Here is a 12,016-nt window from a genome sequence, read left to right as displayed (position 1 = left end):
TTGAAGCCTAGGAGTAAACAAAATGATATCTGATTACTCTTTTAAACAATATTTACCTAAATAATGAAAAAGTACTTTAGGGGGTGTGGTAGAATAAGAATATGTACAAATTCTTTGCTACTCCTATCATTGTAAAATAGAGATTAATTCCAGTCCCCTTAAATCTTCCCTGGCTGTAGTGCCTTGTGTGACCAACAGAACGTGTTAGAAGCGGTGCTCTGAGACTTCCGAGGTGAGGCCATAAGAAGCCTGAGAGAGTTTATCTCGGCTTCCTGGAACACACACTCACTCCTGGAGCCCACCTGCCATGCCAGAAGGAAGTTCAAGTAGCCCCAGGAAGAGCTAGCTCTCCTTGCTGAGCTTCTGTCGACCAACACCAGGTTTCCAGCCATGTGAGTGAGGCACTTTGGAAGCAGCCCCAAACCAGACCAGATAGACAGACCATCCATCAGCTGAAAACAACTGAGTGACTTCAGCTGACACCATGTAGAACAGAAGAATTGCCTAGCAAAATCCTGTCCCCATTTATATTACTGAACCCAAAAATGATGAGATACAATGAAATGGTAATTCAAGGCCACTAAGTTTTGAGGTGGTTTGATATATAGCAACAGACAACCAGAAATGGAGGGAAAATTCTAACATTTTATATTCTGTACAACAGTAACATCACAGTTTCAGACAACTATAAAAACATGGTATAGTGATTACAATAAAAATAAAAACTAGGATTTCTATTTTTCAGGTCCAGCATTTAAAAACTCATACCAGGCTTAATTTACAAAAATATTAGGATAACATTGTATAAAAGAGAGATTCTAAAAGTGATATAAGCTAAGTTTATATTACTTTAAAATTTAATTACTTTCCCAAAAGGTCACACTACATTTAATTTAGTTTTCTACTATGAATTAAAATCTCTTACATCACATTTCCAACTTTCACTCTTAGTCTTCTTAATGGAAATAAATTCTTGTGCATTTTCAGGATGAAATCTATAAGAAAAAAATTAAAAGGCTGTCAGGAAAAGATTATATTAGTTAAGCCAATATTCTATCTGATATGTTGACAGTGATTACAAGAATCAGGCACTGATTCATTTCTTAAAGAGACAGGCACATTTGAGTACTTTAAGAATACAGGTATTGTTATTATTTTAATATATGAATATGTGTGCCTAAAGTTATGCAGAAATAGTCCAAGTAATCATACTTTACATATATTCAGGAACCTATCTATTCACAGATAATCTTCAATGCAATTCACTTGACTTGTTTTAGTCCATATTTCAGTAAATTTAATTTCTCAAAGTTAAATATGCAATACTATACTACACATTCTTTCTCCCACAAATTTTCATACACTAAAGACAAAGTTGAGCATGAGGAATAAGTTTCCTACAGTTCTAAAACCATATAGGTTGAAAACATACTTGCCAAAACCCAAGACAGAAAACCCAGGATAACAAAAATTCTGTATCTTAAACTTCTAGAGTATAGACTATAGTTTTTGTTTCAGTATCAAAAAACTTCATCTCAATAGCAATAATAAAAATCTGAACTAACATTTGCTGTTCTTTTCTTAATAAATCTGTAGTCTAGAAAATGTTAAGCAATGAAAGAATTGGAGACAAGCACCCCATAGATGTTTTTAGCTCACTACATATTTAAACTAGAAGGCACACTAAAGTATATTACGGAAGCAAGATAATACTTGCCTCTTAACATGCTTGGCTAAAGTCTTCTTGCTTGCATGAAGTTTATTACAATAAGGGCACTTGTGCTCCTTCTTATGAAATTCTGTTTCATTACTGTGCTTCTTTCTGTGAACAGTTAGGTTAGACTTTGTCGAATAGCGCTGGTGACAAATATCACACTCAAAGGGCTTCTCACCTGTGTGAACACGTGTGTGGCTCTCATATTTTCCTATAAAAAGATAGAAATTAAAATTAAATTCAGTACATTTACTACATAGTGATTGAAATTTGACAGTGGAATAAAATCTCCTGATTAACAGTATATTTAGAAGCCATGAATTGAAAGGAATTTTCAGATTTGGCAGACCTTTTAAAAATATTATAAAAGTCAATATAATATGTTATGTATCATATATTTTCATCTCTCTTCACAAAGAAGGTAATCTGGAAAGGGTACTACAAATCTAGTATACTCAGCAAAATTTATACTTCACTACAGTCCATTCCTACAAGACCTCTCCAACTTATAAGACATTAAGACATAAGTAAATCACCTGTACTTGACTGCATGTTTAATACTAAGCTACTAAGGCCAATATATATGGGCAGTATCAAGGGAAGTAAGAAAAGGAAAACATGAACAGGTATAATGTACAGACATATTAATGTGAGATTTGTATTATATTCTGAATGCATATCTGAGTTCCAAACAAATGTTACAGGTATTTCCAATAGAAAGAATCAAAAAATTTTAACCCTCCTACACTGTTGGGAATGTAAATTGGTGCAGCTACTATGGAAAACAGTATGGAGGTTCCTTAAAAAAAGTAAAAATAGAGTTACCATATGATCCAGCAATCTCACTCCTGGGCATATATCCAGAAAAGACAAAAACTAATTCAAAAAGTTTCATACACACCAATGTTCACAGCAGCACTATTTACAACAGCCAAGACCTGGAAGCAACCTAAATGTCCACTGACAGATGAATGGATAAAGAAGATGTGGTATATATATATACATATATATAATATGTATATGTAATATATATATATATATATATACACAATGAAATATTACCCACTCATAAAAATAATGAAATATTGACATTTGCAGCAACATGGATGGACCTAGAGATTATCATACCAAGTGAAGTAAGCCAGACAAAGACAAATATTATTCTCATTTATATGTGGAATCTAAAAAAATACAAATGAACTTATTTACAAACAGAAACAGACTCACAGACATAACAAATCTATCATGGAAAAGAATCTAAAAAAAAAAAATATATATATATATATATATATATAACTGAATAACCTTGCTGTACACTTGAAACTAATACAATATTATATATCAACTATAGTTCAATAAAAAAATATAAAATAAAAAAAAGAAATTTTAACACAGCCTGTCCAAAGAGAAAAGTGACAATAAAAACTGAAACACAAGGATACATTTTGGCTTAAATCTTACTTATATTCCTACTTATATTAAAATTCTTTTACATCATTATTTAGAATATAAATTTCCACATTAGAGAGGCAGAACAGCATCATAGGTAGGGGCACAGACCCTGGATCCAGCCACCTGGATATGAATCCCAATTCTTTAAATTGCAGGCTATGTGACCTTGGACAAGTAACCTTTCTAAGCCTCATATCTTCCTCATCTGAAAAAATAATAAAGGAATAATAGATTTACCTCAGAGGACTGTTGTAATAATACATAAATTAATACACGTAAAACACTTATAACTGTGTCAAACCATTATAAGCTATCAATTAATGTTGGCCATTATTATTAACCTGTAATCAAGTTGTGAATGTGCACATCTAGTAGCTTAAAACAGAAATCTCAATTAAGGATGCTTCCGAGTGAAAGGCAATGAAAATAAGAAAAAATACTATCAATATGAAGAGTAATTTTCAATGAAAACCTTAGCTTTGCTTTGTTCTGAAAAACAAAAAGTATAAATTTTTCTTCAGCCTAAAGCTAATGTGAAAGTACAGCATTTCATCCATACACTTTTAAAAAATATATAAATCATAAATATATCATGGAGATTAGATAAAACCCCAAATATTCGAAGGCCACTGAGGAAAAAAGATAATCAAAATTATTCATCTACTTAGTAAATGCATTCATCAATTTATTACATGTATCTAAATATGATTATATTTAATAAACACAGTATATTATCTAAAAATTAACTGCACTGCACTTACATAAGAATACTGAGGAAAGGGAACCAAGGTATTTTCTTTAAGGTGGGGGGAAGAATGACAATCATAAGCAAAGTAAAACAAATATGATAAAAATCCAGTAGGTATTTAGGTACTGACCATATGATGATGATCTATGCAACTTTTACATGCATGTAGTCAGGAAACTCAGCCAGTGTTTGGGCACCTACTAAATTAGCTGTGTGATCTTAATCAAGCCAGTAATTTAACCTCTGTCTACCTGCGTTATTAACACTTCATGGGGCTGTGAGAAGTAAACAAATTAATATATACACAACACTTAAAACATTCTAGCACACAGTAAGCATTAGTAAATATTAGTCATCATCATAATCATCATCATCATCATTATTATTATTATTAGGATTACTGGCCACAGGACGGGCACATAGATATATCTCAAGTATAAATATGCATACACCTGGTTTATGAATATGTTATAACTGATCAAACTGGAGTTTCAGCTCTCTGAAAATACTGTAAGAACTTGACTTTGTCCCCTGGCCATTGCTAAAAACGCCTAGTATCGCCTCAGTTCGCCCTCTGCCACTGCGGGGGCATGACCGCATTGATACATGTATACACACCGGAGTACCACCAGTTCCCCTGCTGTGGTCAAGGGATCAGAGCTAATATGGGGCTTGCCTGGGGGAGAGGCGTGCTTGTGTGTCCCAAGGCGAAATCTTTCCACAGACATCACAAATAACAAGTAGGTTCTCAAAAACAAGAGTTGAGCTACATTATGGCTTAGATCAGTGTTTCACAAACTAAAAATCATTAGTGTCAATAAAATCAATTCTGTGGGTTATGATTAGCACTGGGGGGAAAAAAGGAACAGAACTAAGTAGAAAATATCAGAGTGCATTCACACTAGATTCAAGCAATTATTTTGCTTCAGGGCATGTATAAGCACATATATATATATATACATACATATGTATATAGCATAATAATATATGTATTTCTGACCTTGAACCATCCCCCCCAAAAAAGTTGGAAAAGCACTGATTTTTATTACTTTTTGCAGGGTATAACCAGACCAATACTTCTATAACATAATTTCTTTGGGGAAATGTTTTCTGAGTTGATTTTAATCTTCCTCTATTATAATATGGTATGCTTGTATTGGATTCCTTAATATTTGTTACACATCTACTGGATATGAGAAAAGGTACAGAATCTAAACATTATCAATATGTACTAATAACCCACAACTCTAATTTGGCAAAGGTAGGGGTCATTTTATGGAATTAAAAAAAAAAAGTTTTCCTTGATTGTGAAAGTTTTCACATTTTTCATAAACTTGCTTTTTAAATTATGGAAATGAATCAAGAGTACACAGTATGATTTTAAGTGACTAAGTTACAAGTGATTTTTGGAACAGGACCATTCTTACCTGGGGATTGACTGTGCCTGCTTAGCACAGACTCAGGACTGAAGGCTAACTTATCAACCCCCTACCGCTCAAGTCTCCTGATTTTTTACACCCAAGTGAACAGGAAGAGCAACTTAATAAAAATCTTTAATTATAAGAAAAATCTTAACCAAAACTTTTATTTTCTATGAAAATGCCTTTGCTGGAAAGATCAATTAGTAGAATTTTCCATTTATTTGTAGTCAAGAAATTCTTGCTTGCAAATAAAAATTAAGTTATATGTAGTTGAATATTAAAGCCATCAAGTGGCAGTTAAATTAAAAAGCAAAACCACTTTTGATTGTTAAACTTCCATTTGCCTACAGACCAGTAGACTTAACAGGATTTAACCAAAAAACAAAAAGAAAAAAATAAAATCATTTTAAAATAAATTCAGCAAAGTCCAAAGAGACCAATGAAAATACATAAATTTGAATAATTCACTATAACATTTAGAACCTCTAAAGTAAAAAAACATTTTTGTTATGTTATTAATTCAAATTTAATGCACAGAGGCATTGCAGGACCTGTTATCTGCATGGATTTGAATTTCTGACCAACAGAAGAGACACAACTTCTGAGGGAACGCTGAACCCCAAAGTCAGATAAATGTCCAAAGAAATCCCATGCTTAAATCAATTGGTAGGGATGTGTGGGGGTTCTCCTCAGCATAAAACACAATCAACACATATATCTGTTTCTTTTCTTATGGGGTGGGGGGAATTCAATAATAATGTATAAATCAAATGTTCACTTCAAAGTTATCAAATAGTTTCCATCAAAAAAACCCAAACCCTCAGTATTCTTTCACAGAACACTAAACTATGCCCCACCATTCTTAATCACCAACAGAAAACAAATAATATTAAGAAATTTCATCCACAGCATTTTTCTGACGGAATCCCAGTATGAATTGTGTCCCAAATCAGGACACACAAAATAAAGATATTTTCACATAACAAAACTTGACCTTGGGCTTCACTCCATATGGGTCATGCAAAATTATTATCAGATTTCGTATGGAGGTTTTACAAAGAGAAACATCACCAAATTTGCTCATTATATCTCATATGCCAAATCTTAAATTAACCTTGAATTTATTCATTGGGCATGCCCTAAGGAATATTTAACTAAAATATTTAACATTAAAGTAGAGAATTATGCTACTGTCATTACTTTTTTCTATTCAGAACCAAGCAGAATCTGTCAGGATGGTCTACACAGTCACATTTTTTTTTTTAAGTTTTTAAACATTTTCTACCTCTAGAAAAGATTAAATTTAATCTAAGGAAAGATTTTAGTTCCCAGTAGGAACGACAAAAAAGATAAATTATCCAAATTTTTTCTCTCACCCCCATCTGTCATCTTCTCATCATTTTTGCCTTTTCACCAGCTAGGTTCTCGGTACAAGGGGGAAAGGTCAAAGGACTCTTATTTGCATGAGAATAGGCTGAGAGGAGGACAGCTGGGAGCCTAAGGAAAAAAAAATACAACTGGATCAGGAATCTCACTCTGAGCAACTATTAAGCACTTCAAAAAAGATAAAAGATCCAAAGTGCTGGAATCAAATTACCATACTACATTCTGTGGAGCTAATGGTTCCAGCAGAAGGTCTCAGAGCCTATTAATTCTCTCTCCTAAACCCACTCTGAGACAGCAAGTTAAAGGCTTCTTACAAGTCCAAAGTCAGAGTCAACCTTTCACCTTAGTTCAATTAAACAAGAGCTTACTGAAAACTTATTATCTGAAATGACCTGGGGTATCATGAAGGATACTACCAAAAGTAACATACAAAACCTTCAAGCTCACAATCTAATGATATAGGGAAATAACAACCAAAATTCTAGGTGGAATCCTATGAAAGGATTAAAATCCTATGACAGAAATGTGGGTGATATGAGGATTACTGGAAAGTAGCCCTTGAACTGTTTTATTTTAAGAATAAAGAGGACTTCTGATAGGGATGATAAAGGAGGACATCTAAGAAACACAGGTCTTCTCCATCCGCATATTCTTTTCACTCTACCCATCACCAGTCCACTGAAGCCTATTTTCGGGGCACCTCTGATCTACTCCCGTCCCACATCCCGTTCCCAATGCTGCTCGTCTTCCTAGTCCAAGCCTGCAACACCTCCAACTTCCTTCTCATCACTGAAGCCAGAGTATCTTTCTAAAACTCCTATGGCCGTCATTTCCTTTGTCAAAGTTTTCTCAACTTTCTATCACTTACTAGATAAAAACTCCTCTGTACTGCATACAAACCATTCAAAACTTGACCTCTGCTTACTTGTCAATCCTCACCTCTTGTTATTTTCATTATGCCTCCTTACCCACCCCGAAATCACGCTGCCCTTAGCAATTTCCAGAACACAGCTACCTTCATGTCTTTGCAGTTGTGGTCCTTCTGCCTTGTAAGTTCCTCCCTATTCTTTAGGTCTGAGCTCAAATGCTACCTGCTCCGTGAAATCTTTCCTGATTCCTATAAGCCTCTGTATTTGCCCTGATAAGATGATCTTACTGTAATATAATTGTATTTGTGCACGTACTTATTAACCTCTAAGATTCCTGAGGACAGAGAATATATCATTTCACATTTATTTGGCATAGTAGAGACACTCAAAAACTGCATTAATGATGAATAAGAGAAGCTAGCATTCCCTACACACCTAAATTTCACACGATATTTTAAGTGATTCACAAGGACTATCCCATTTAATCCTCATAGTAACCCCCATGAGAAGGTACCATTAGTATCATCCCACTCTATCTGTGAGGAAACAAAAGTACACACACAGGTTAAGCAACTCACATAAGACCTGGATTCAAAAATGCAGGCAGCCTGACATCACCACAGCTCATACTTTGTAACCAATATGATAAAATCACAATCTCAATCTCTTGCTTGCTCTCTCTCTTTCTCTGTACTGGGGAAAAGCCAGCAAGCCCCAATGAAGCTAAGCAAGAGAGGGGCTCAATAAGAGGGGTATAATGTAAAATACATTCAGGAAGGAGGCTGGAAATAAGCTGACAATGTGCCCTACTGATTCCCACAATTATCTGATTATCTGAACTGAATTTGGTCAAAAAAGCTGCAAAATGCCTTCCTCTTAGTACATTAGGACCTTGACCTTGAGCACTCTCTCCCCAAATAGTGTGCACAGAACTCTACTTTCCTGGGAGTTTCCAAGGAGAACCCCAAAAGTGTCTAATGGTAAAATTATTTGAGGAAATGCCAGGTTAAGTAAAATGAACAGGTTTCTTTACTGAAGAATTGGAGAGCATTAATACAGATAGATGAGTATAGTTATCCCCGTCTTACCTGAACACAGAACCCCTTGCTCATAACGTATCTCACAGGCCTAGTTAGTGCTCGATAGGACAGTTTGAGGCCTACAATGCCATTTGCAAACTGACCCCTGCCCACACACCTCAAGTCAAATTAGGTCAAATTAAGGTGTAATACAGGAAGCATGTGCGAAGAATACAAAGTCTAAAAAAGAGAATCAACTGGAAAGATGAAATGTTGTCAGGTATCTCAATCCAAAAATGTTGTTCTCTTCTCTATATCCCTCACAGCATCTGTTCATAGCTCTTCAGGAGCATTTACCAACCTGAGTTTAACACGCTACTCGTATCCGCACACTCTTCCAACTGACCTCCTCAAAAAAAAGTTGTTTTATTCATTTGTATAGAAACTTAAACACAGTAAAAATAGCAATAAATAATTATTAAATTGGATTGTCAAAAGCATTCTGATTTAGAAAAAAATATTCAATGGCATAATAAAAAGCAAAAAGAGGTTACCACTGCTATGCCATAGTTTATACTATCGGAATATTTTGACAGCAAATAATTACCAATGCCTATGTAAATGCAAATGTAACCAATTTCCACCTATGCCAATAACAAGTAACTCAACACTTCAAGACACATTGGGATATATTAAACTGTATAAGTAATTTTACAAGGTCAAATTACAACTATCTCTTCTTTTTATCATTCTATGCGGTCGAATATATTTCCCAATTTCGTAACTTTGATTTATATGTAAATAGCTGAACTGCTGCAATTTAAAAGTTCACATTAGAAAGTCCATATAAGACACCTCCAAAAATTATTTTACTAGCAAATATTAGATCTCTTGAAAGTAAATATTCACTGATAAATTTTTAACTTAAGGTTAGAGACATTTCCTACATATGCTTTTTTAATAAAGAAAAAGTTGATTTATTCATTTTAACTCAAGAATATTAGGATACTTCTTTAAGTCTCTGTCTACAGAATGAAACTACATTTAGCACAGTTTTATTCCTAACTATGTATTAGACTAACCTGAAACATCTCAATTCTAAACAGTACTGGATACTGGAAAAGTGACTGTATTTATGACTCACATATTACCATGCTCAAGGGGAAATAGTATACAAATTATTAAATTATATCTAATATAACCTAATTCAATTTTCTATAATGACTCAAAAATATCAGTTACCTATGAAATTAAATTATCATATAAATCAAAGCTCTACCTTCGTAATTATTGATACTCTGGAATTTTTCACACTAAATACAGGAACAAATCATCTGTCACCTACTGCCAGGACATGAGGAAGAGAAAATAAAGGGTAATATAAATACTTAATTCCTGAATCACAACAAACCTATAACAGGATAAAATATGTATCAAAAATCAATATCCTCCTTAAGTTTTCTTTTTAAAAGTTACTTTCAAAGTTTAGTTTCCAACTATCACCTTTAAATTATCCATGAAAAGTAAGTTATTAGAGACAGGAAACAAGCTTTCTTTTCTTACCTATGCGGTCAAATGTCTTATCGCATTTGGGACACTTCAATATTTTTTTGTTACTGTTCTGAATGACTACAGGGGTTAATCCCTCATGAATGCTTCGGACAGAATCACCAGCCTCAGGCTCCTCTTCTGCATCATTGGGATCCTTTTCACTGTGCTCTTCAATGTCAGAGTATTCATCTGACATTTCCTCCTCTAGCTCATCCTCTTCAGCATTACATTCACTGCCGGGATCCTCAGAATCATTTCTATCTGACTTTTCCTTATCAAAACTGTCTTGATTCAAATTCTCTGACCCATCACCACTTTCTTGTTCATCATCACTGGTGTCATCAAACTTAACAGGGCACTTCCGATTCCGTTTCGATCTCCTTGCGGAAAAACTTCTCTCCAGCATTTTTAACCCATGCTTTTTCCCTAATAAAAGGGATCTATGGGTTTTCGCCAAATGATTCTCTAAAGACTTCTTATAACAAAAATGTCTACTACAGAATTTACACTGATGATTACTTGACAGTCTTCCAGTTAACTCACTTAGTGTTTCTTCTGGTGATGATTTTTCAGTTAGCTCAGACTGAAAAGTGGCAACATTTTCGTTATTTAGCAGCTTAACTGCATCTATAATATCCAGGAATTTTGCAGCCTCTAAAACAAGTGGGATTTCATATTTGTACACAAAAAATTCTGATGTGTAAAGAAATTCAAGCAAATGCTGAAAAACGGAGTGCGTTACGTGATCCAGGGTGACAACATCCGTGCTTGGATTTTTGCTCAAACACGCATGAAAATAACTACTGCCAACAGCAACGACGACTTTGTGCGCACTAAATTCTTTTCCTTCTACTACGATAAGTAAGTCACAGAAAGACGGCTGCTTCTGCCTATCATCATTTAAATACTTCAGCAAGTTCTTATTGTACTGCAAAGAACTCAGAAGTTTTCTCTGATCCGGAGAGGGAGGAAGTTCCTGATAACAGCGAAGAGCTTCAGGAGCTGGTCTTTCCGTGGAATGCGTGTAGGTTACTTGCTCACACTCCACTGCAACATTTCCTTGCGAAGAATCTTTATGGTAGCCTAGATGGATCTTCTCGTCAAGATGTGAAGTAACCTTTCTCCTTTTCTTCATTGCAGTACAACGGTATCAGAACAAGAAACTTCATAAGTGTCGTGAGGGATTTATAAAGGAAAACTAGATTGTCTTGGACCACAGCTTCTGGAGGGGCGTGCCCGAGGGTTGCATGGTCTGCGAAAAGAGTTAAGAACCATGAAAAATAACTGCATGGCCAAGCCATCCTAAATCATTCGCGGCGTTGCCAACAAATCCTTCCTAAACGAGAACTAAATTATGATAAAGTCACCGCTTCCACTCATTCGTGGCTGAGATTTTAGGGCGGAGAACAAGGAGGGCCGGGTTAGAAAACACAGCCAACAAAAGAATTTTAAAGGAGGCAGAGAACACCTTGCAGGCCCGATCCGCGAAACGGGTAGGGGAAAGGGGGGCAGAAGGGGAGGCTCCGCGGAGCCCGCCGTGGGTGCAGGTCGAGGCAGCCACCTTCGCGGTGCAGGGGCGCGGGGACAGTGACAACCAGGCCGTCGCGGCCGCGGAACCCACGTCCCCCATTAATACGCTTCCCAGGGGCGGCTAGGCGAACCTCCTCGGGGCCGGCGAGCGTCCAAATGCCGGAGGCGCCCGGCGGGACGGCCCCGGGAGGCGCGGAGAGGAGAGCGGGTCACCCGGGGGACGGCCGCCGGAGCAGAGCCTCCTCAGGCCCCGCGGGGTGGAGACCACGCCGCCGAGGGCGCCCCCGCCGCCCGCCAACCCGCTCCCCGCGCAGACGCCCCACGCG

General features: G+C 36.1%; 1 protein-coding gene across 2 annotated transcripts in view; it reads right to left on the bottom strand.

Moving 5' to 3' along the window:
* ZBTB41 (zinc finger and BTB domain containing 41) overlaps positions 1-12,016 on the bottom strand; it is a 42,950-nt gene that overhangs the window by 30,832 nt on the left and 102 nt on the right. For both annotated transcript variants that reach the window (XM_081224981.1, XM_081224980.1), the window contains exons 2-4: positions 10,173-11,412; positions 1,718-1,925; positions 926-995 (exon numbers count right to left, since the gene is read on the bottom strand). In XM_081224981.1, coding sequence (XP_081081107.1) covers positions 926-995; positions 1,718-1,925; positions 10,173-11,295 — 1,401 coding nt within the window. In that variant the 5' untranslated portion in view covers positions 11,296-11,412. The remainder of the gene's footprint in view (positions 1-925; positions 996-1,717; positions 1,926-10,172; positions 11,413-12,016) is intronic.

The sequence above is a fragment of the Mesoplodon bidens genome (assembly GCF_964165515.1).
Source record: "Mesoplodon bidens genome assembly, chromosome: 2".
NCBI lineage: Eukaryota > Metazoa > Chordata > Mammalia > Artiodactyla > Ziphiidae > Mesoplodon > Mesoplodon bidens.
This window is presented reverse-complemented; position numbering and strand designations above follow the sequence as displayed.